The sequence below is a fragment of the Microtus pennsylvanicus genome, chromosome 3 (genome assembly GCF_037038515.1).
Source record: "Microtus pennsylvanicus isolate mMicPen1 chromosome 3, mMicPen1.hap1, whole genome shotgun sequence".
In the NCBI taxonomy this organism is placed as follows: domain Eukaryota; kingdom Metazoa; phylum Chordata; class Mammalia; order Rodentia; family Cricetidae; genus Microtus; species Microtus pennsylvanicus.
The window spans coordinates 9,944,564-9,969,530 of NC_134581.1; the positions used below are offsets into that span (position 1 = coordinate 9,944,564).

Here is a 24,967-nt window from a genome sequence, read left to right on the forward strand (position 1 = left end):
CAGACCCTAAATTTTATTATTTATTTGTTTGTTTGCTTGCTTGTTTGTTTGTTTTTGGCTTTTCGAGGCAAGGTTTCTCTGTGAAAGCCACAAGTAATTTTTTGTAAAACAGAAACAAGCTGGGCAGTGGTGGTGCACGCCTTCAATCCCAGCACTCGGGAGGCAGAGGGGGAGGGGGTCTCTGTGAGTTCGAGGCCAGCCTGGTCTACAAGAGCTAGTTCCAGAGCAGGCTACAGAGAAACCCTGTCTTGAAAAACCAAAAGAAGGAGAAACAAGGAAAGATAATGGAACAAAGAATGTGACTATGACGTGGGCCCCAGGAAAGAGGTCGTGGGTCCACTGAGTCTGTGTAACTCGATCCAGGTTGGCAGCTAACACACAGATTTCTTCCTTAGGAGAGACAGAAAAGGGACTCTTCACTACGATCCCAACAGCGTACCACCCTCACAGTCCCGCTGCGCTTGAACAAAAACCCTAATTCGGTCCTACCGGTAAGGTTCCACCTGCCAGACTGGGCTGCTTGAGAGAGCAAGCCCACTGAATTAAAATTCAATTAATCGAACTTTAAGGGCAAGAGAAAGTATTTGTAAAAAATCATTAGAGAGCACATAAAAGACTTGGAGGAGCTGACGGAGGCGGGAGAGCACAGCCTGGCTTTTGTTAAGGTACTTCGGGCCCAATGAGTTAACTTTTTTTCAGGAATTTTAACAAGATCGTGGTCAAAGTGAAATTAGTTCGCCTAGTTTATTTAAGGTTTTACAAGGCCCTGGAAAGAGTCCGGCCGTCCCCTGGGTCTGGAGGCACAGAGCTGCTGACAAGAGGTGAGGTGTGGACGCTCAGAGGAGGAATTTTCAAACATGGTGTGGGCTGTGTGACAAAGCCACCAACTGCAGGCCTGGCGGGGTCCTGAGAGACCACGGGCGCCTGGGGGGGGGGGCTGTTCTGTAGGCAGGGAGTCAAAGGACGTCTTGGGACAACCGATGAAATGTGAACAGTCTGTGGATTAGATAGTAGACTTGTATCAACATGGGATTTCCTGGTTTTGATAACGGCACTTCGGTTGTATAAGATAACGTGGATGGTCTTAGCGAACACACACGGAAATGGTCGCGGTGAGAGGGCCGCTCACAGGAGCGGAGGTTTGATGGAGGTTTGATTTGTAATTGTCAGGGGCTGGGTGCACAGGTGAGGGAGTCGGCAGCATTATTGCGGGCTCTGTGGCTGGGCGTGGGAGTGGGGGTAGATAGGGTCTTTCTGTGTAATCCAGCACAGCTGGGCACCAACGGTTCTCTCCCTCCCAAGGGCTGGGATTTCAGCACGTGGGGTTTTCTTTTCCTTAGGGGGCAGGCATATTGAAGGCATTGAAGCTAAGTAGATGCTCCTCTATCTTCAGCCTTCCTTTTTCATTGTACATGCTCGTATGTGTATTTCTGTGTGAATGTGTACTGGTATACATGCACTCACTGTGTGTGGAAGTCACCAGGTTAGTATTTATTATTATTATCATTTTGGTTTTTTGAGGTAGGGTTTCTCTGTGTAGCCTTGGCTGTCCTGGAACTCGCTCTGTAGACCATGCTGACCTCGAACTCACTGAGATCCACCTGCCACTGCCTCCCAGATGCTTGGGACTAAAGGTGTGCACCACCATGCCTGGCCCATTTAGCTTTTTTTTTTTTCCGTAAAGATTTGTTCAGTTATTATTCCGGGCAGATCATTTTTAAAGATTTGTTTATTTATTGTTTATTATGGTGGCACACACCTTTAATTCCAGTCCTCCGGAGGCAGAGCCTGGTCTACAGAGCGAGTTCTAGGACAGGTTCCAAAGCTACAGAGAAACCCTCTCTCGAAACCCCCCCCCCCAAGAAAGATTTATTTATGTATTTAAGTGTTCTACTTACATGTGTGCATGCATGACAGAATGGGGTATCAGGTTATAGATGGTTGTGAGCTACCATGTGGTTGCTGGGAATAGAACTCAGGACCTCTGGAAGAGCAGCCAATGCTCTGAACCACCAAACCATCATCTCTTCAGTCTCTCAATTTTTGTCTTTTAGGTATACTTTTTTTTATGCTTATGGTTTTGCCTGGTCATATGTACATGCACCATGTGTATGCAGTGCCTGTAATGGCCAGAAGAGGGCGTCAGAATCCCTGGAATTGGATTGCCCACACCTTATTTTTGAGACAAGGTGTCTCACTAACCTGAAACTTGTCAATCTGGTTGCACCTGCTGGATTTGCTGGCCAGCAAGCCCCAGGAGTCCTTGTCTCTGCCTCCCCAGCTCTAGGATTAAAGACACACACTTCTGTACCAAACTTTTCTTTATCTTTTTTTGGTTTTTCGAGATAGGGTTTCTCTGTGTAACAGTACTTCCTATCCTGAAACTCGCTTTGTAGACCAGGCTCTGGCCTCCAACTTGCTGAGAACTGCCTGCTTCTACTGCCCAGCTTGTGTGTGTGTATTGTGTTTTTTTTTTTTAACTTTTATTGTCTTCAATTGTTTGTTTTGAGACAGGGTCTTACTGTATAGCCCCAGCTGGCTCACTATGTAAACCAGCCTGGCCTAGAACTCATATAATTTCCACCTGCCTTTGTCTCCCCAAGTGCTGAGATTAAAAGGTGTGTACCGCCACTGCCTTCCAAACAATTTCAAAGTTGATTCATTTTTAATTTATGCTTTTATTATTATGGGCCAGGCGGTGGTGGCACACACCTTTAATCCCAGCATTCGGGAGGCAGAAGCAGGTGGATCTCTGAGTTTGAGGCCAGCCTGGTCTACAAGAGCTAGTTCCAGGACAACAGGCTCCAAAGCTACAGAGAAACCCTGTCTCAAAAAACAAACAAACAAAAGACAGAGACTCATTAAATAGCTTTGGCCGATCTGTATCTATAGACCAGGCTGCCCTTGTACTGACAACAATCCTCTTTCTTCTATCTTGTGGGTGCTACGATCCCAGGTGGCCACCAGGCCCAGCCTCAGTGGCCAGAGAGTCTAAGCTGGGACCCCAGGGAGGATAAGCCCTAGGGTGGGGAAACGGCAGACAGTCCCTAGGGTGGGGAAACGGCAGACAGTCCCTAGGGTGGGGAAACGACAGACAGTCCCTAATACAGCAGAGGCCTGGCCTGTGCTGACAAACCCCTGGAGCCACAGAGTCTGCCCAGCCCAAGTTGCGCAAGGTACTGGAGCTCACCTGCCTGCGGGCTGCAGTCCCTGGGTCAGGGTCCCCTCTGGATGGGCATGTCTGAGGAGGGATGGACATGTCTGAGAGGGAATGCACCTCGTGTAGCCAGTGAGGCAAAGTATCGGCGATTTCTAGAAGGATCAGAAGCAACTCTACCTCTAGGTAGGTACCCGGAGGATCCGAACTCAGCATGTGGGAGAGATTTCTTGAAAAGATTTATTGTTTTGTTTCAGTTTTTGAGACAGGGTTTCTCCGTGAAACATCCTGGCTATTTTGGAACTCACTCTGTAGAACCGGCTAGCCTCTGACACACAGAGATCCACCTGCCTCTGCCTCTGCCTCTGCCTCCCAAGTGTTGGCATTAAAGGCTTGTGCCATCACTGCCCAGCCTAAAATGTATTGTTTTTATCTTACGTGTGTGTGTGTGTGTATTTACCTGCTGTGTACACATGTGCACTCTGTGTGTGCCTGGCACTCTAAGAGGTCAGAAGACAGTGTCAGATGGTCCCCTGGAACTGGAGTTACATATGGTATTGAGCCACTATGTGGGTGCTTTGAATTGAACCCAGGTCCTCTGGAAGAGCAGTCAGGGTTCTTTGACCTGGGAGCCATCTCTCCAGCCCCTGTTGAAGAGACTTTTATGTTTCAGTGTTCATAATGTGAACTCAGCTTAAATGTCCTTTGGATAAGGGAAATTAGAGAGCAGGACACTGGTGTATGGCGCATGCCGCCACTTGGAGGCTGAGGGAGGAGGGTCAGGAATTTGAAGATGTTGGAGAACTATGCAGTTTCTCTATCAGGAATAAGAGAGGATGACAAGGCATGGATGAATGGACAACACGCGGATGAGAGGGGAAAGAGAAGAGAGAGAGAGAGGCTCCTGCAATGGAATACGTTTTAGTCTCTGATAATAATCTTATTTACCTATTTTTTTTTAGAAAGTCACTTTTTAAAAATTAATTTATTTATTTTTATTTTATGTTCATTGGTGTTTTGCCATGGATCCCCAGTCTCCCAAAACTGGAGTTACAGACTGTTGTGAGCTGTCATGGAGGTGCTGGGAATTGAACCTGGGTCCTTTGAAAGAGCCAGCAGCCAGTGCACTTAACCATTGAGCCATTTCTCCAGCCTGATATTAATCTTATTTTTAATTATGCTTATCTGTGTGTGGATTTATGCACACAGGAGCAGAACCTTCAAATGCCAGATCTCCTAGAGCTGGAGTTCCAGGCAGTTCACAGTTCACTTTTTCTGTTTGAGACAGGGTTTCTCTGGCTCTCCTGGAATTTGCTCTATAGACAAGACCTGCCTCTGCCTCCTGAGTACTGGGACTAAAGGCCCAGTGTGTGTGTGTGTGTGTGTGCGCGTGTGTGTGTGTGTGTGTGCTTTCTGTGCTTGCCTTCCCTTAGTCAGCCTGATGTCTTCCAGGCTTTCCATATTCTCACAAATAGCAGATTTCCTTTCTTCCTGAAGACGAACAAGACCCGGAGAGATGTGTGTGTGTGTGTGTGTGTCTGTATTCACTTCCCTTTTCTTTCTTTCTTTCTTTCTTTCTTTCTTTCTTTCTTTCTTTCTTTTTTTTTTTGTCAGACAGGGTTTTTCTGTGTAGCCCTGGCTAGCCTGGAACTGGCTCTGTAGCCCAGGCTGGCCTTGAACTCACTCAGATCCGCTGCCTCTGCCTCCCAAGTGCTGGGATTAAAGATGTGAGCCACCACTGCCCGGCAGTGTCATCTCTCCGGGTCTTGTTCGTCGTCAGGAAGAAAGAAAATCTGCTATCTGTGAGAATATGGAAAGCCTGGAAGACATCAGGCTGAATGAGGGAAGCCAAGCACAGAAAGAAGTGGTCTCAAGTGTGAAATCTGAAAGACAAGCATTGGTACGCATCTGTCATGCATCGACTTATTCAAGAGGCTGAGGCAGGAGAATGATAACTTTGAGGTCAGTCTGAGCTATACAGGCAACATAATGAAAATCTGTCCTTTTAAAAAAAAAATTGGGGGAGAAGAGTGGTGTTGCACACCTTTAATCCCAGCACTCAGGAGGCAGATGTAGACCGATCTTTATGAGTTTGAGGCCAGCCTGGTCTGCAGAGTGCGTTCTAGGACAGGCACCAAAGCTACAGAGAAACCCCGTCTGGAACAACCAAAGGGGGAAATGGTAGTTAAGAGCACTAGCCACTCTTCTGAAGGATCCAGGTTCGATTCCCAGCAGTCACACGGCAGTCCACAGCTGTCTGTAACTCCAGTCCCAGGGGATCCAGTGCAGGGAGATCTTGGTGAGATTGAGAGCAGTCTGGTCTACATAGTTAGTTCCAGGACAGCCAGGGTTATATACACAGTGAACTCTTGTCACAGTGAGAACTTGTCTTAAAAAAGAAAAAGAAGAAAAAGGAAGGAAGGAATAAAGAGCCCCCCAGGTGAGTTGAAGGCCAGGCTGATCTACCAAGTGAGTTCTAGTACATGCTCCAAAGCTACAGACAAAAAAACAAAAACAAAACAAAACAAAAACAGAGAGTGGGGGAGGAGGACGAGGAAGAGGAGGAGGAGGAAGAGGAGGAGGAGAGGAGGAGGAGAAGGAAGAGGAGGAGGAGGAGGAGAAGGAGAAGAAGAAGAAGAAGAAGAAGAAGAAGAAGAAGAAGAAGAAGAAGAAGAAGAAGAAGAAGAAGAAGAAGAAGAAGAAGAAGAAGAAGAAGAAGACGAAGACGACGACGACGACGACGACGACAACGACGACCTGGGCGGTGGTGGTATGCGACTTTAATAGAGGCCGGCAGATATCTGGTCTGTACAGTAAGTCCAGAACAATCAGGGCTACACAAAGAAATCCTGTTTCAAAACAAAAAATAACAAAAAGGAAAAAAAAGTTTGAGTCTTGGTATGTAGCTCAGTAGTAAAATGTTTTGTTTTGTTTTTTGTTTGTTTGCTTTTCAAGAAAGGTTTCTCTGTGTAACAGCCCTAGATGTCCTGGAACTCACTCTGCAGACCAGGTTGGCCTCGAACTCACAGAGATCCACCTGCCTCTGCTGCCCAAGTGCTGGGATTAAAGGTGTGTGCCATCAACAACCCACTTATTTTTGGTTTTTTTTTTTGTTGTTTTTGTTTGTTTGTTTGTTTCCAAACAGGGTTTCTTTGTGTAGCCCTGGCTGTCCTGGAACTGGCTCTTTAGATCAGGCTGGTTTTGAACTCAGAGATCCTCCTGTCTCTGCCTCTCAAGTGCTGAAATCAGTAGTGAAGTATTTGCCTAGCATGTAGGAAATCCTGAGTTCGATCCCCACCCAGCACTGTGTAAACCGGGGCAGTAGTGGAGCATGCATTTGGAAACTGAGGCGGGAGGATCAGAAGTTCAAAGTCATCCTCAGCTACACAGTGTAGAGACAGTGTCTCCAAATAAAACAAACAAATAATACCCTAAGCAACAATAACAACAGAAAACCCTGCCAAACAGAAATTTACCACAACATAAATTAACTTCAAAGTAATTATCAGTGTATTAAAGTCAGGGGCTGGGGATAGCCCAGGGTCAGGGAACTTTGACCAATACAAGGGAGTCCAAGGGTTCAATCCTCCAGGGAGGGAATCAGGGGCTTGAATCAGGCAGCAGAGGTAAGGTAAACTGGGTGGGGGCTCTTTTAGTTCCAAAGATCAATTTCTACAAAACAAGTGACTTTAAAATGTAGTGGCGTGAAACAATGCTTAACTGGGTGTGGTGGTCCACGCCTGTAACTCTAGCTTTGAAAAAGCAAAGCCAAGAGAATGGTCACAAATTCCAGAATAGCCTGGTCTAGATAGCAAGTTCCAAGTCAGCCAGGACTGTATGGCTGAGATCAGTGGGCTGGAGAGATGGCTCAGTGGTTAAGAGTATTACTTACTCTTCCAAAGGTTCTGAGTTCAATTTCCAGCAACCACATGGTGGTTCACGACCATCTGTAATGAGGTCTGGTGCCTATAGGCATACATGCAGGCAGAACATTGTATATGTAATAAAAAAATAAATTAAAAAACACACAAACGAAAAGGGCTGGCAAGATGGTTGAGTGTATAAAGAGACTTGCTGTTGAGCCGAAAGATCTCCATTCCACACCCAGGATCTATATGGTAGAAGGAGACAGCCAACCCTCACAGTTGCCCTCTGAGCTTCTTATGTGTGCATATACATGCTTATACATATACATTCTAAATAAATATGTAATAAATTTAGGCCTGGAGGGGCAGATCAGTGGTTAAGAGCACTGTTCTTGCAGAGGACCCAAGTTCAACTCTTAGCATCCACTTGGTAGTTCACAATATATATATGGTTATATAACACCATCCTCTGGTCCTGGGCATTAGGAATGCTGATGTAGGCAAAACATCCATACATATTTTAAAGTTACATCAATTTATTTATTTTTATATGTAAACGAATGGGTGCATGCATGTCACAACGTGTTTATGGAGGTTTGCTCTTGAGTTCAGTCCCCGGTACCCACGTGGTGGCTTACAGCTGCAGAGGATCCAATGCTGTCTTCCGCCCGCATAGATGCTGCACATAAGCATACACATGGACAGAACACCCATACACATAAAATAAACTTACAAAACATCTGTTTGCTGAACTTTGTATGTACTTGGTACTATGTAAAGCATTGCATATTGATTGAGGAGCTTACTAAATCTGATTGGCCATTCATATCATTCTTGTTATGTGGACAAAAAATTGGATGTACAGAGTACAATAAGGGGACCCAAAGGAACCCAAAACCCGAGTTCTAAGTAACTTTTGTTTCTGAGAGAGGGTCTCGTGTAGCTCAGGCTAGCCTTGTGCTTGCTGCGTAGCCAAGGATGACCTTGAATTTTTGAGTACTGAGATTATAGTCTCACAGTCCAGTCTCGCCATCCTTCCTCCCTTCTTCCCTGCCTCCCTCCTTTGCTCCTTCCTTTTCGCTGCTCTGGTAATTCTCAGCAGTTGTGCTCAGGAAACCAATTTACTGTCTGCAGCCAAGTGTCATTTCTTCTCAAGTCCTGATGCCCTGCTCCTCAGGGACTGTCCACTTTAGGACCCAAAGAACTCTTAGTTTTTTCCCCACTGTGCTGTCTTGTCTTTATTTTTGGTGGTGGTGGGTGGGGCCAAAGAGTCTCCTCTGGAGCCATCTTCCTTCTGGCATTTTCTCCTATTCCCTCTTTCTGGCAAGTTCCCAGTCCCCTCCACCCCCACCCGCATCTGTTTTGCCTATTTTCTTCCTTCCTTCTTTCCTTTCTTTCTTTCTCCTTTTTCTTTCTTTCTTTCTTTCTTTCTCTCTTTCTTTCTTTCTTTCTTTTTCTTTCTTTCTCCTTTTTCTTTCTTTCTTTCTTTCTTTCTTTCTTTCTTCCTTTCTCCATCTATCTATCTATCTATCTATCTATCTATCTATCTATCTATCTATCTATCTATCTATCTATCTTTTCCCTACAGGATTTCTCTTTGTAGTCCTGAGTGTCCTGGAATTCACTCCATAGACCAGGCTAGCCTCAAACTCACAAAGATCCCCCTGACTCCACCTCCTGACTGCTAGGCATCACTACTGCCCGGTTATGTTTTTCTAAAGATAAAGTTAATTTTATTTTACATGTTTATGCGTTTTGCCTGCATTTATTTAAGTGGAAATGGAGTTATGGATGTTTGTTAAGCCCCCATGTGAGTGCTGGGTGTAACAATTCTGGGTCCTCTGGAAGGGCAGGGGGTGCTTTTAACCCGTTCAGTTCCAGTTTGTTTTTGAAACAAGGTCTCTCTACATAGCCCTGGCTGTCCTGGAACTCACTCTGTAGACCAGGCTGGCAGAGACCCTCGTGTCTCTGCCTCCTGAGTGCTGGGACTAACTATGTTTGCTTGTTTTTAAGTAACCAACCAGAAGTCTAGGATGTACTTCAGCCACTGGATTGATGGCTTTGAATGCAGGGCAGTCTTGTTGTTTGGGAGGGAGAGACAAGAGGATTAGAAATTCAAGGGCTCAGTGGTTAAGAGCACTGGCTGCTCTTCCAGAGGGCCTGGGTTCAATTCCCAGCACCTACGTGGCAGCCCACAAAGGTCTGTAACTCAAGATCTGATGCCTTTACACAGACGTACCTCACAGAGATCCATCTGCCTCTGCCTCTTGAGTTCTGGGATTAAAGGCATGCGCCACCACCGCCCGGCTCCTTTTTTTTTTTTTTTTTTTGACAGGGACTCACTTGGAGCCTTGATTAGTTTAGAATTCAATACGTAGACCAACGTGGCCTTGAACTCACAAGAGCTCTGCCTGCCTCTACCTTCTGAGTGCTTGGATTAAAAATGTGTGATATTGTATTGTACCTGGCCAAAACCTTTTTCCAGGATTTATTAATGTCTATGAGTGTGTTGTCTGTGTGTGTATGTATGTATGTATGTATGTGTATATATATATATATATATATATATATATATATATATATATATATATACACACAATGCATGCATGTGCCTAGTGCCAGAAGAGGGAGGGGAATCCTCTGGAACTGCAATTACAGAGGGTTGTGAGCAGCCATAAGGGTGCTGGGAACTGAGCCCAGATCCTCTGGAAGCAAAGTGATTGCTTTTAACTGCTGGGTCAGTTCTCCAGCCTGTCTCTTAAAATTACAATAGAAGAATCCTGTACTGTCAACTGGCAATACTAGCCAGGCATGGTGATAAATGTCTTGGACAATTGGGAGCTTGATATAGGATTATTGAGGCTAGCGTGAAGAAAAAAGAAAAGATGCCACAGAAAAGGCCTTTCAGTGACCCAAGGTATCACACACAAATTCTTTACCACTGTGTTAAACCTCCAACCTTTATTTTTTTATCGTTTATCAATCAAATTTTTCTTGAGATCAGGTCTCAAAAATTGTAGCCCTGGCTAGCCTAGAACTCAATTTTTAGACCAGGCTGCCCTCAAATACATTTCTCTGCCTCCTGAGTGTTTGGATTAAAGGGATGTATGGCCATGCCTGGCTTATTTATTTATTTTTGCATCTTCACAGTAGAAACCAGGGTACCATTCTGCAGCCCAGGCTGGCCTAAACCTTTCAATTTTGCTACCTCAGTTTCCCAAATGCTGGCATTTTAGGTTGCGAGACCACACCAAGCTTTAGCCCCTAGTTTTATTGTTTTGTCTTTTGAGATAGGATTTCATTATGTAGCCAAGGCTGGCCAGGGACTAGCTCAAAGTCTTAACCTCTCAGTGGTGAGATTACATGTGTTTGTGACAGCATGCCCAGCTTCTGCCCCCCATTTCTATTGAAACAATGTTCAGGGGCTGTAGAGAAGAAGGTTGAACAGTCAGGAGTGCTTACTGCTCCAGCAGAGGACTGAAGCTCTCAGTCCCCACCACCCAGATCAGCAGCTTGAGGAATGCTTCTAACTCCAGTTCCAGCGTATTAGATGCCTCCTTCTGGTTTCTGTGGACGCCTGAACACACACAGGTACAGCAGTAAGTCTCTGCCACCACAGAGGACAACTTGTGATTTGCTTCTCTCCATCCACCACGGGGTTCCAGGGATGGATCTGTTTTTCAGGCTTAGCTGCAAGTGCCTTTAGCCTGCAGAACCATCTCCTGTGCACAGACGGTCATTTCAAACAATGCTTTTTTGAGGTGTCCCCAACAATTTCATTACAAACGGAAAAAAGACGTCCTCTTGGTCCTCCGTGCTCCATCTTTGCTTAGTGGAGCTCTGCTCAGTTTTAGAGGACTGAGTTTTCTCACTTCCACACCCCAGAAGCAGATGGTCAGAGATCTTCAGCGTTGTTTCAAGGGTGAGCAGGGGAGCTCTGGAAACAGCTGTCTTCCTATGGAGCCGAAGGCTCTCTGGGTCTGGGAAGCTCTCACCCCAGGAGCAGCCCAGCCCTTAGGGCTCTGCCGCAATCTATCCAGTAGAATTGAATCATGGTTCCAGAATGATCTTCCCTGGTTTATCATGGATAGAAAGCAGTATCTAGGATTGCATCCCATCCCTATCACGATCCAGACAGATTGGAGGCTAAATTCTCTTCTAGTCTCTCTCTTTACATTTTATTTTATTGCTTAATTATGTATGTCTATGTGCCCATGAAGCCAGGTGCCCGACAGTGGCAAGAAGTTGGATTCCCAGCAGCTGGAGTTACAGGCAGTTCTGAACCATACATGGCCGGTTTTGGGAATTGAACTCTTGTCCTCTTGAAAGACTACGGTTCCATCTCTCCAGCTCTTTCATTGCTTTCTTGAGAGGTCTCATGTGGCTCAGGTCTTGAACTTCTGCGGCTCCAGTGTCCATCTTCTTTTTTCCACCGGGGTATAACCTACACAGTGAAATTTTATACACACTTTAGATGGCATTTATTTATGTATTTTACTCATGTGTTAATCTGACGTAGGGTCTCCCAGTGTAGTTCAGGCTCAGATCAATCTCCTTCCACAGTTCCTGCTGGATTATAATTGGGGCACTACCACGCCCATCTTAAATGGCATTTTTTTTAAAGTTTTGAGAGCCGCCTTTCCAAGTCATTCTTCAGAGAGCCTTAGAGTTGCTTTCCTAGAACAGCCTGGGGCACCACCCAGATGGCCTAGGGGCCGTCAGTGGGTCACCTCCTCTTAACAGCTGCCTGGGCTCCCATTAAAACAGAGGGTAACCGGCCCCTCGGATGATCAGAATTCAGATTCGTTTATCTCCACACATCCAACTGCACAACTGTGCGCTGCTTCGAGGTCAGTCTCAGCTTTGCAGAGTCCTAGAGAAATGCAAAGGAAAGAGAAAAAAGGGGGTGGGGGCTGTGGAGCAGGGCAACCCTAGCTCTCCCGGGCAGTGGCCATCAGCTTCCAAGAGGCAGGGATTCCGAATGAAGTCTTTTTTCTTTTTCTTTCTTTCTCTCTCTCTCTCTCTCTCTCTCTCTTTTTAAATAAACGGAAGAGTCGCTCTGCGCTCCTCGCCCGGGAGGTTCCAAAGGTCGTCACACTGAGGCCTGGGGGCGATCGTCTCCCCCGCGGCCGGAGCGGGGGAGGAGGGTGGTGGGAGGAGGGGAGGCGCACACAAAAGCGGGCCGGGCCAAGAGGGCTAATGTTTCCTGTTTGCCTGGAACCCCCTCCCCGGCCTCCCCTCCCCCACCCCTCCCAGCACTCGGGCGGAAGTGAGTTTGCTCCTTTGGAGATTAAAAGGATTCCGAATTCCGATCAGTCCCAATAACCGGCGTTCCGAGAGGCGGCAAAGCGGAGAAAGAAGGGGACACGCGCGCGCACGGTGCCCCCCGTTTCAGGGGAGTTGAGCAAAAATAAAACCCAAAGCAACCCAGGAGACCAGGGCACCGGGAGAGCCAGAGCCCGGTAGGCGCAGCGCACAGCCGGGGCCACCCGCGTCCCCGCTCAGTGACTCGTTTGCAGGAGGATGACGCAGGCGGGAGCCGCGGGCGGCGTTGGCCACGCGGCTCCTGAAGTGGCCGCGCGGGTCTCTCGGCGGCTCCTCTGATTCCAGCACGCCCGGGAGGGAGGCTCGGTCCCCGAGGCTTCGGGATTGCAGGGGGGACCCGAGCGAGGGTGAAATGGCCCGATGACAAAGGAAATGTGATCCCCCCTTCGCTGCCCAGGTTTCGGAGAGGACGGCCGTGAGGAGGAGGGGCGCGCGGCGCGCGCGGAACGCGGATAGCATTGCACGACGGCCCCGCGCGGAGCGGGCGGCGGGTACATCCAATATCTTCCCGCCGATGAATAATTCAGGGTGGCCCGCGGGGACCTGCGGCCCCGCGCCGCGGAGCGCCTGAGGCCGGAGAAGGGTCGGAGCGCGCGCTAGAGAGAGCAAGGAGGCCCGGGGACACGCGGGCGCCGGGCCGCGTGGGGCGCGCGTGCGTGTGAGCGCACAGAGACCGCGGCCCGGCCGGGCTGCGCAGAGGAGCGGAGTGCGTGGAGCGCGCGTGCGTACTTGGCACGCGTGCTTCCGCGGGCCGGGGGCCCCCGCACGAGGTGCAGCTGCGCGCTCCAGCCGACCGCGCCGCGGGGGAGGCTGCGTCTCGGCCGCCACGCAGGAGCTCCTGCCGCCGCGTCATGCGGCGGGGCGGCCGGCGTCGCGCGCGGGGACTGGGGCCGCTTCTGCTGCTGCGACTTCGGGGCGTTCTCCCCTCCCTCCAGGAGACCCCATCCGTTTAGCCGGGGGCAAAAGAAAAAAAAAGCAACACACGCAAGACTCGTCGGGACCAATTTTCCCCCCCTGGAGCCGCGGGACCGCATTCCACGGCGGACTTTGGGTTTTGGGCGGACGCTCGCTTGCTGCGGAGTGGCGGTGCATGCCCGCCTTGCCGAGGTGGCCCAGGGGTCGCCTCCACCGCGTCCTCGATGCGCTCTGCTGAGTGAGCCGCGCGCCCTCCTCCTCCTCCTCGCCGCACGCCCTCTTCCCTCCGGCCCGCCTGCAAATGGCTTCGTTCCCCGAGACCGACTTCCAGATCTGCCTGCTGTGCAAGGAGATGTGCGGCTCGCCCGCGCCGCTCTCCTCCAACTCGTCCGCCTCGTCGTCGTCGTCGCAGACGTCCACGTCGTCCGCGGGTGGCGGCGGCCCCGGGGCGGCGGCGCGGCGCCTGCACGTCCTGCCCTGCCTGCACGCCTTCTGCCGGCCGTGCCTCGAGGCGCACCGGCTGCCCGCCCCCGGCGGCGCCGGCCCTAGCGAGGCGCTGAAGCTACGCTGTCCCGTGTGCGACCAGAAAGTGGTTCTAGCCGAGGCGGCGGGTATGGACGCTCTGCCGTCGTCCGCTTTCCTGCTCAGCAACCTGCTGGATGCCGTGGTGGCCACCGCCGATGAGCCGCCGCCCAAGAACGGGCGAGCGGGCGGCGGCCCCGGGGGCGCGGGCGGTCACAGCAACCACCGGCACCACGCGCACCACCCGCCCCAGCGAGCCGCCGCTCCGCCGCCGCAGCCGCCTCCCGGCCCGGCCGCCTCCCCCGCGGCGCTGCTGCTGCGCCGACCTCACGGCTGCAGCTCGTGTGACGAGGGCAACGCCGCCTCGTCGCGCTGCCTCGACTGCCAGGAACACCTGTGCGACAACTGTGTCCGCGCGCACCAGCGCGTGCGCCTCACCAAGGACCATTACATCGAGCGCGGCCCGCCGGGGCCAGCGGCCGCCTCCGCGGCACAGCAGCTCGGGCTCGGGCCGCCCTTCGCGGGCGCGCCCTTCTCCATCCTTTCGGTGTTCCCGGAGCGGCTCGGCTTCTGCCAGCACCACGACGAAGAGGTGAGCGCGCGTGGGAAGCGGGCGAGGGTAGGGGACACTTGCAGGGTTGTATCATACCCCCCTTAAGTTCCTCAGAGAACCACGACCTGGCGACATACCCTTTCCCTGTGTATGTCCTGTCCCAAAACATTAGATTCCCTCCTTTTTTTTTTGTTTACTTTTCTTGTGCTTTTTAGGGGTGAGGGTAAAACCCAGGGCCTTTTGCTAGGCAAGTCTACCCATAGACTCCTAGCCCCCGGATTTAGCTTTATTTATTTATTTAATTTTTACATTTGGTTGCACTCGTGTGGAGGTCAGAGGACAACGGTCAGGAATCGGTTTTCTCCCCACTTCTCTTGTGGGTCCTGGGGATCGAAGTCGGGTCGTTTCAGGTTTTGAGGCAAGTGCCTTTTAATCTGTAAGCCATCTCGCCAGCCCACCTATATTTATCATTATTATTATTTCCCTGCGTGATGAGATGTGCAGTTGGTGTATCCAGTTGGGCACGAGTTTGGAAGAGATAAGTGTGTTTGGAGTCGTGGACTCCTTTTGTGTGGGCCCGCCAGAGGCCGCCCAACGTGCTGAGAGGCTCTCCGGGGTGGGGAAGGGGTGGTTGAGGTGCGGACTTGCTTCCCACGTGAGTGCTGGGTCCGAGGACTTGGATTTTGTTGTCATTTGCACAAGTTGGCATTCTCCGGGTTGTCTGGTTGTTGGTAAAAAGCATATGGCTTTTTGAGAACTGAGGAACCCCCGGAATTGACTCCTTAATTTTGCTTCTACAGTTGTTTTTACGTACTATGTGTAAAGCATGTTCTGGTTGGTGAGGACCCACGTGCGGTGACCATGTGGCCTCGTGGGGGCTCCTGAGAGAGCGACAGAAGCCAGATTGGGACCACCGCCGTTGGGCTTTGGCGCTGTTCCCAAGATGGCCCCATCTCCCATCCCGCGGGGACTTGGTCGCCACCCTGCCCATCCACAGGCGCCCTCCACTTGGGCAGCCACCCGCCGCTCGGTCCTGGGGGTTGTGTTGCTGCCCTCGGACCTGATTGTCCCTTTGCGCTCCTGATTCCTCCCCCACTTTGATACAGGACCGTCACCACTTAGCCCATCCACTAGAAGCTGAGAGCAGAGGCTTGGCGGACCACCCTTGATGGGTTGGGTAAGCTCGTCTAGCTCTACCTGGAAATATGAGACCCTGTGCGGTCGCAGTGCCATCCCTATCGCTGGGAGGAGAGCAGGGGACAAACAAGGCTTTCGCTGCCCCGCGTGATTTAGAGTGGGATTGCCGGCACCGCCGCGGCGGGTCCACTTTAACGTGTTATTTCGGGAGGAGGGCGGAGCCATCCTCTACCCTCTGGCCTTAAATTGACTGGTTTGGAAAAAAGTTTGAAATTGTAAGGCGAGGAAGTTAGCTTTTTAAGTTTTTTTTCCTCCCTAAAATGAAGTTCACTTCGGTTTTCAGCCGTGGGTTGACTCCCGTTTTCTCACAGTCGTAGCTTGATGTTTCTAGTATGTTCTTTCATTACTTTTAGAAAATCCCTGAGCGGGGAGATGGAGCCAATTCACTTGAAGATTAGGATCAAGTGCCAGGACTAGGCAGGGAATCCGGGTTTTTTTCCACGGAGGGGAAAAAAATTGAAATTTTTTTTTTTAATTTTTAGTCAAAGGTGCTCCATTTGGGCTAAGACTGTAGGTGTTTGGTGCTGACTGATTTGCCAGAAGCTAACTCACCGTGTTTATTTTGAGGTAGGGTCTTTTTCTTTAGCCTAGGGTGTCCTGGAACTATGTAACCCAATGCTGAGATTACAGATGGGAGCCACCATGACTGGCTTCACTTCAAAACAAAACGTGTTTGAGTAAGCTGACCACTGTGAGTTTCTTAATGGCATCTTCATCGGAGCGTTTCCTAGCTACCTCCTTAATCACCAGGTCTGGCTTCCTTTTCTTCTGCTTTTGTGTCAATAAATATCTAATTTTGTTTTTTTTTCCTTTCTGGTCTTCCCTCTGTCCCCATTTTTTTTTTTTTTTTAAAGACAGGGTTTCTCTGTAGCCCTAGCTGTCCTGGAACTCACTCTGTAGTCCAGCCTGGCCTCCAACTCAGAGGTCCATCAGCCTCTGCCTCCCACGTGCTGGGATTAAAGGTGTGTGCCACCCCCTCCTCATCTTTGAAGCCCCTTATTCCCTCACAGGCCATATTTAGGAAAAGTTGGGCTTTTTGGACGGTCTTCATTTCCATCCATTACCCTGCAGGTGACATGATTTCATTGTTTCTTTGCACTGTAAATTATCAAACCATGTGAACCGAGTGGGAGAGCGTGTGAGACCAAAGTGAGACTTGTTTCCATCCCGGGTCCCACCCTGATGCCTTTAAAAGTCCCTGTCAACATGTGGGGGTCAGGGAAGTAAGATGGGAGGCTGTTAAAAGGAACATCAAGCTTGCTGAGTCTTGAGCAAGATCCCTCTTTCTCAGTTTTCCGTTAAAGCAAGAAATGGTTAGACGTTTGTTCTTACTGAATGTGAGGGTCACAGCCTGGTGCTTTGAATAAAAAGACCAACAAATCTTCCTCTTCCCTCCTGAAGGAAATGATGTCTAGGGGGTCTAAGGGAGTTCCTTTAAATAGTCATTGCCTCTGGCTGGGAAAGTACCTGGGCTCCTTTTTTGGGGGGTGGGTGATTGATGCATTGCTGTCTTCACTTTTGGGGAGATGATAGATGGGACCCCTGTCTGGACTTTGGTACACAGAATACCTCAGTGCATGAGGCTTTTAAAGGATGTCAAGTTAATTGTGTGTCAACAGGGAGAAATGATTTGGGGTGTCTTTTCCTTCTGGGGATGATGATGTGGCTCCAGTGCCCTGCCCAGCACCTGACTTTGGGGGGGGGGGTTCAGCTTCCCTGGGGAGATGGCCTCAGGTATCCCGCAAGCCCTGAATTTAGAAACTGAGACATGATGTCTAAACATTTGTGGTTTAAATAAAAACTACAAGAGCTTGGGAATGGGTTACATCTGTAATCCCAGTGTGAGGCAGGAGCCTGGCTATGAGTTTGAGGCAAGCCTGGGCTACAGAGTGAGAGCGTAAAGGACAGGATGCACTTGGGTTTTCCAGCAAAGGGAGACATGCTTGCTCGGGCTTTTGGCTGGTTCTGAGCCTGAGAGCCAGTTAGTCCCTGTGTACCCCAGGGATAGGGTGGAGGTTTCTCATCCTAGGGACCAAGCCCCATGGCCACACATCTTGAAACTGCTAGTGCCTCCTTCTGAGGTTTGCAGCTAAGACCTTCGCTTTCTTTAGAAGTTGTACTGGGAAGCAAATCTGTGTGTGTCTCAGAACTGGGCAGTGAGCACACTTGGTTAAAATGGCAGGACTTCTGGGGACCTGCAGGGGACAGGTGACAGGTGATGATGGTGCCATTCTGATCTCAGGGGAACACTATGATGGTAGTATTGTTCCTGGCGTGGGGGGGGGGGTTGGCTGGGATTTTGCAGAAAATGGACTTTGAAATTTAGGGTTGAAGGTGAATGAAGGTCGTCCTCAGGGAGTTCAGCCGGAAACTGGGTTCCTGAAAGATCCAGAATTAAACTGATTTAACTCAAGAATATAGGGTCTTCCTGTGACTCTGATCTGGCTAAGGTCTTCCACTCCAAACAAGGCCATTTGCTGCCTAAAATAATTGGTTGTGTGAGTCCCTGTCTCAGATCCCAGAGTGAGCATCATGCCTGTATTCTGCACCGTTGTCATTTTGCTTTGCATATTCAGGATTGAAGCTGCTTTTAGTGTTCAGAAACTCAGTGTGTGTGTGTGGTATGCGCTTATGCGTGTTTTAAATCATGCATTTTTAAAAAATGTGTGTGAAGCCGGGCGGTGGTGGCGTACGCCTTTAATCCCAGCACTCTGGGAGGCAGAGGCAGGCGGATCTCTGAGTTCTAGGCCAGCCTGATCTATAGAGCTAGTGCCAGGACAGGCTCCAAAGCCACAGAGAAACCCTGTCTCGAAAAACCAAAAAAAAAAAAGTGTGAGTTACAAAATCCATGAAAAATGGGTTTTAAAACCACACAATTTTGTTTCTCATTTGTTGGTTCCTTTCTCCTCTCTTGGTTGTAAGTCAGTCTTAACTCATCCTGATTCTCCTGCCTCAGCAGGCCAAAGGGTGCTAAGATTACAGTGTCAGAATCAAACCAGAATCCACTCTCCTACCTTTCTTCATCCATCCATCTCTGGAGGTCCTACCAAAAACATGGGATTTAAATTGGAATGCTGTTGGTGGGAGAGAGCTGGAGGTCCCCAGGTCACAGTGCGTGTATCTCATCTGTGGGCTACAAAAGTAAGCTCCGAATACCTCAAAAGTGATAGGAGGCTGTGGTTCAGAAAATATTTTAATATAAAAACTTGGCGGGCACTTGCTGACTGCTAAACTTTGGACTATTTATTGAAGTGCAGAGAGTGGGATATCGGTGTGTTTTGCTTGATGAGGTTACCTCAGATACATGAAAGGCCATAAACTGGAACACACAGAGGCTGTGGTATCTGCATGGTGGGGGACCTGGCTGTATGTGCCTCTGAAATTATCTCAAGGAGGGAAGATTCTTGTTTTGGAATTCATGGACATGATAATTTATAAAAATTGGTTGTCCGTGTTTGGATTGTGTCTTGGATATCAGTGAAGGTGTTTTTAAGGGGAAGGGGAATTTTACAGGCTTCACTGACTGTCCTTTATCAAAGTTAAACTTTTAAATCTAGTTGGATCTGGACTAGGGAAACCCTGGGGTTTAGAGACTGAGGAGATTTTTTTCCTACTTTGGTGGTGTTCTCTTTTATTTTGGTCTTGTAAATACTCGGTTTTAGAAAAGAGTCCAGCCCTTCAGACTCAGGAGGCTACTACAGTGTCTAGTTTGTTAAAAAAACACACCTTAAAATGATCTCAACTTAATCCTGAATGCCTGAGCCAGTTGCTGAGCCTACTTTTTACCTTTTACCATTTTTTTTTCTTTCTTAAATTTCATGTGCTTTGGTGTTTTGGCTGAACCTGTGCCTGTGTGAAAGTGTTGGATCCTCTGGAGCTGGAGTTGCAGTTGTGAGCTGCCATGTGGGTGCTGGGGATTAAACCTGGGTCTTCTGGAAGAGCAGCCAATGCTTTAATAAACTGCTGAGCCGCAGCCCCGCAGCCTTTATCTTTTAAAGCCCAACTCAGTTGTATCTGCCCTTGTTTGTGGGAACTAACTTGGGGTTTTGTTTTTTGAAATATGAAAGTGTATTCTTCTAACTTGAGATTCTGATTTGTTCTCCAGTCTTGTTTGTTGGCTGCAGCCAGGTTCTTGGCTGACTTCAGTTCCGGCCTCAGCCTCCGAGCCTGCATCACTCAGCAGCGCCCCCCCCCCCCTTATTTGACTATCCAGTTCTAAAGTGTAATCCCCTCCTGTGCTCATAGTCACAAGGTTTGCTTACTCTTGCTGTTTCTCCATCCAGTTCCAAACATGGGTCAAGGTTTATTGTAGCTGGGTTCATTCTTAGTAACTAATGGTAGGTCATTAGGATGAGTTTTAGCCTATGATTGCAGTTTCAAAGCCCCCCCCCCACAACAGAAGCATATGGCACCCCAAGGCTGTTTTTATTTCTCTGTTTGGGAAGACAAGAGGATACCAGTAAGAGTGACAGTTCCTCCTGGGTGGTGTAAGCATCTCTTCTACTTTGGGTGTCTTCTTAACCACTTTCTGCTTGAATCTTTGAGGGAACCCGGGTAGCCAGAAACGGACTTGGAACCCCGGTCCTCAGCTATTACCAAAAGCAGTCTCTCCAAGGCGTTTAGTTTGAAATCAAATGAATTAGCAGGTTTGGGGCTGTGGGCAAGGTGTTGGATATTTGCATCTGAAAGTGACTTAGCGGCCCTCCCTGTACGTTAAATGGGAAAACTTGTTTACAATTGCTTTTAATAGAAAAACAGATGGAGGGGACGGGAATAGGTGGATCCTTACACCTAAACCTACCAAGTGTTTTTTGAGAGATCTATATTAGGTTACTAATGGGCTAGTTTTTGTTCTTAAAGTAGATTTCTCAAATCAGTTTTAAATTCTGCTCAGATCAACCTCACCTAGCGAGGGTTCCCATCTCCCAGCAGGGATCCCAGTTTAATTATCATATGGATCCCTACCTCAAACTTTGCCAGTTCCTCCATCCAGGTGCTTCTGGGGGAGGTGATCTCAGGATGCCTGCTTTCTGTAATTGTGTGTCAGCGAGTTGACTGGGGCTGGGGGCTGTTTGTCTTGAATGGCCTGTTAATTCTGAGCCATCTCTCCAGCCCCAAACCTTTTGTTGTTGTTATTGTTGGTTTTGATTTTTTTGTTTTTTGCTTTTTTTGAGACAGGGTTTCTCTGTGTAACAGCCCTGTCCAGGAACTCACTCTCTGGAACTCTGTATACCAGGCTGACCTCAAACTCACAGAGATCCATCCACCTGCCTCTGCCTCCTAAGTGCTGGGATTAAAGGTGTGTACCACCACCGCCTAGCTGTTTTGCTTTTCTGATACAGCTCTTTGAGTGGTGCGTACCACCAGACTCTGCCTTTGTTAATTTTTTTTAAATATGTATTTTTAATGTGTGTGAGTGTTTTGCTTTTTATGTCTGTGTACTACACATGCCTGATGCTGATGGAGGCCAGAAGAGGCTGTCGGATGTCCTAGGACTGGATTTGTAGGTGATTGTGAGCCACTATGTGGGTGCTGGGAATTGAATCAGAGTCCTGGAAGTGCTGAGCCATCTCTCCAGCCCCTCTTATTTGACTGAAGTCATTTCTCTGTGAGTGGTTTCTTGCAATAGCATGTGTTGGTCAGCGGTAACAGTTTGGAGCAGAAAAGCACAGAATGAACGGACAGGGCCTCATGACTTTGCCTCCCTGGGACATTTTGTTTGCGGGAGCAGTGTTTTGGATTTTGGAGCATAAGTAAGTGGGGATCCTGTGTATCTTACCTGTCACTAGCTTCATCATATTACTTAAGGAATGTTTGACTAGCTGCGTTAGAACCATAACCTTTAACAGATTAAAAAAAAAGCCTATTTCCTGGGACCGGAGAGATGCTCATCCCTTAAGCCCTGGAGTTACGTGCCTAGCACCCAGGCCTGCAGGTCACAGCTGGCCTCTGGGCATCCATACTCCCGCGCAGTGACAGACCCGTGTGGTGTGGCTCATGGACCAACCCACAACCCACTTTCCCTCAGTGCCACTTACCCTGGAGCTGAGACAGGAGGGACTAGAGGCTAGACTAAAAGCGAAATAAACTGTTCCATATTTTACTACTAAACAGCTTGATGTACAGGTCATTCAGTTTGTTCTGTTCTTTCCCTTGGGCATGGAAGCCCAGGCCTCCTGCAAGAGGAGAGTTGCAACCCCGGCTGAGGCACAGCAGTGCAGTGTTTTGGACATTTTAACACCTGCAGTTTCATTCGGTCTGTGCCCTCCAGGATCAGTGCGGAAGGGAGAGCATGTTGATTTAGAATCCATCGTGGGCTTCTAGCCAACGTCTTTCCCAATGTATGCGTAAGTGTGGGGTAATAAAACAGATATAATAAAGATAAATAATGCATTGGTGTGTGTGTGTGTGTATGATGTGCGTGGGGCACATGGGGAGGTCAGAGGACAAGTTTGTGGGTGGAGTTTGTTCCCTCCGTAGAGCAGTCTGGTCTCAGGGAGATCCACTCACCTGCCTCCAGAGTGCTGGGATTACGGATGGGTCTGGCCTGGAGGGATGGGGCCAGGTCACCCGGCTTACTCATTGAGCTGGAGCCAGCTTATTGGTTAAGACATCTGTAGTTCAGGATTGTGTCGGGCTTGCAGGTGTGATCCTTGCCTCCCAGGTTCTACTCCTGTTCCTTAAGACGATAGTTTGTAGTTAGCTGTACCTGTCATTCCAGCTGAGGCAGGAGGATTGAAAGTTCCCAGGCTCCTGCTTTTGGGGTAAAAGTTTCTGGTTGATGGCCAGAGTGATAACTCTGAAATGCTTTGGGTGGTTCTTAGTCTTTCTCACTGTGTCTGGGACGCCTGTCTTCACACAGCCTGTGGGCTGGAGAGGAAAGGGAACTGGGCAGGAGGTCTCAGCCTTCCAGCCTGGTTGCTCTACATGGACGTGGTCTGTTCCGTGAAACCTGAGCTGCTGAGGAGCCTGGTGGGGCTGGAAGTCTCGGAGAATGAGTGAGGGGATTTCGATGTTGGCTGTGGGGGTGGTTTCTACAGAGCCTCTTGTGGGTGGAGTCCAGGACACGTGTCATCATGGAGACCTTCACCCACCTTTTAGGAAGGTACAAAGTTCTCTGCCTCTTTTCTGGAGTGTGGTGGATTATACTTGAATGTGTCCATTAGGAGCCAGATCTTGATAGATCTAAGGCTGGGCTTGGAGGCTCGTTCTTGTAATCTCAGCACTCTGGAAGCAGGGGCAGGAGAGTTGCTGGAAATTCAAGGCCAAGCCAGGGATAGTTGGGAGGAGCTTGCCTAGATAGGACCGGTGGGGTAGCCGAACTGGTAAAGATGATGTCCTCCAGTTCAGTTCCCAAGACCCCATTTAGCAAATAACCCTTGCTGGTTGTCACCTGACTGCCCTGTCTGTCAGGGAGTTGGGTGCAAATAAAAGCAAGCTGTGGGGAGCTTCTGAGGCGGGGCCCTGCTCAGTTTGTGCTGAGTGGCTCAGCTCCTGAATCCTTGCTGGCAAGGCATGGTAGAATGTGAAGTCGAGTGTGGTGGCTTGGCACAGGGTGGCCAAGAGCCTGGCATGGTGGCCTCAGCCTGTAATCTCAGTATCCTGAGACTTATATTTCCTTATGGCCTCACACTTGAACCTGAGAATTTGATCGTGTCCAACGTGTGGGAGCAGCTCACTCAGACCCAGCCTCGCTCGCTGGGGACTCCCTGTCATGGCGTCCTACCCCTTAGCCCAAGGAGCTGTGTGAACCCTACATCCTTGTATTTGTTTATAGTGCTTCCTGATTGAAGGGAGGGTGGACGTGAGCTTTGTCCACTGCCCTAGAAGACAGGGGGATGTGTGGGTTCCAGAGATGAAATTTGGTGTGGCCTGAGGTTACCGCCTTGAGATGGAGAGGGTCCGGGCAGGTTGCAGGAAGGCACTCAGGATGGGAGCCCCTCCCCAGCCAGTGGGTTTGCTTGCTGCCTCTTGTGGGCTTGGTTAGAGGACTAGCCTCTACTAAGGACCTGCCCCAGTGGCTCCCTATTTGGGTGGGTTTGTTCACCATTTAGCATAGATTTCAGCCCATTTGGCAACACCTGTTGGTAAAAATTGCTCTAGCCAAAATGCAGAATAGATTGTCCCCTTCGTCTCCCCTCCAGCTGGCTGCCTCAGGATCTTTCTTCCATCTGTGTGCTTGGCTTCTCTAGGATGTTGTGAGGGGAACTTTGGATTGCATTTGGCTCACCCTTTGTGCGATGGGGAGGGGCTTAGTGCGGTCACTTTTCCAGCCCTTAAATTTTCCTCCCACTGAAACAGAGTTTCTCTGTTAACAGCCCTAGCTGTCCTGGAGCTAGCTTTGTAGATCAGGCTGGCCTCAAACTCGAGAGATCCACCTGCCTCTGTCGCCCGAGTGCTGGGGTTAAAGATGTTGCACCCCTGCCGCCCAGCTAAAAAAAGTTTTTAAAAACATTCTTTTTTTTTTTTTTTTTTTTGGTTTTTTTCGAGACAGGGTTTCTAAAAACATTCTTGTTAGTATTTTTTATTATTTTACGTTTATGGGTATTTTGCTTGTATATATATTTGGAGCATGTGCATGTCTGCATGTCTGGTATATCCGTGGAAGTCAGAAGAGGGTGTTGGATCTCTCTCCTAGGACTAGAGATGCAGTCAGTTGTGAGCTGCCATGTGGTAGGTGGTGAGAATCAAACTTGGGTCCCCTGAAAGACCTGTCTCTTCCTCTGAGTTGTGTCTTCAGCCCCTTAGTTTTGACTTTATGTGTGTCTATGTATTTCATTTGTGCAGTACCTGCAGAGGTCAGAAGAGGACCCTGGGTGGACCTGGAGCTGCAGATGGCTGTGAGCCACTCACTGTACGGGTGTTGGGAACTTGAGCCTGGGTCCTCTCAGCCCTGGATCTGCTCTCTGGCCCACAACAGAGAGGTCTCATAGTTTCTTTCCTCCTAGGAGGGATGTTGTGTGGTCTTGCTACTTCTCTCCCTCTCCCAGATAGGACCTCACTGTGTCATCCAGGTTGGCCTTGAATTTGTGGGTGCTGCATTGTCCTGCTGATTGTCCAGGGGCGACTGGAGAAGCTAAGCATGGCGTTTAAACTCGTGATGTCATCTCTTCAGGATCTCTGCTCCTAGGCTGCTCGCCTTCTGTGCTGTGTAACTAACTAGCTCTCCACCAGGCCCTTTGATTTCCGTTGTCCCGGGTGCCTGTTGTCAGTGGGTGAGCGTCTTCTCTCCATCTGAAGCAGGTTTGCTCAGTTACCAGAAGATATGCACACATGGGTGAACTCCTTTGAGTGCTTCTAAGTAGCCGTGCACCAAGCTTGGGTTCCATTCCCAACACCACGGAAACCTACTGCAGCTGCTTTGGTAACACTTGAGACTGGAGCACAGGATGACAGTTCTGGTTTCTTTTTTTGTATTTCGAGACAGGGTTT

General features: G+C 49.2%; 1 protein-coding gene across 1 annotated transcript in view; it reads left to right on the forward strand.

Annotated features, from left to right (window-relative positions):
* The first annotated feature begins 13,274 nt into the window (after positions 1-13,274).
* Trim71 (tripartite motif containing 71) overlaps positions 13,275-24,967 on the forward strand; it is a 46,971-nt gene continuing 35,278 nt past the window's right edge. Inside the window, exon 1 of the mRNA XM_075967689.1 lies at positions 13,275-14,377. Within this exon, the coding sequence (XP_075823804.1) occupies positions 13,565-14,377 (813 nt within the window). The 5' untranslated portion in view covers positions 13,275-13,564. The remainder of the gene's footprint in view (positions 14,378-24,967) is intronic.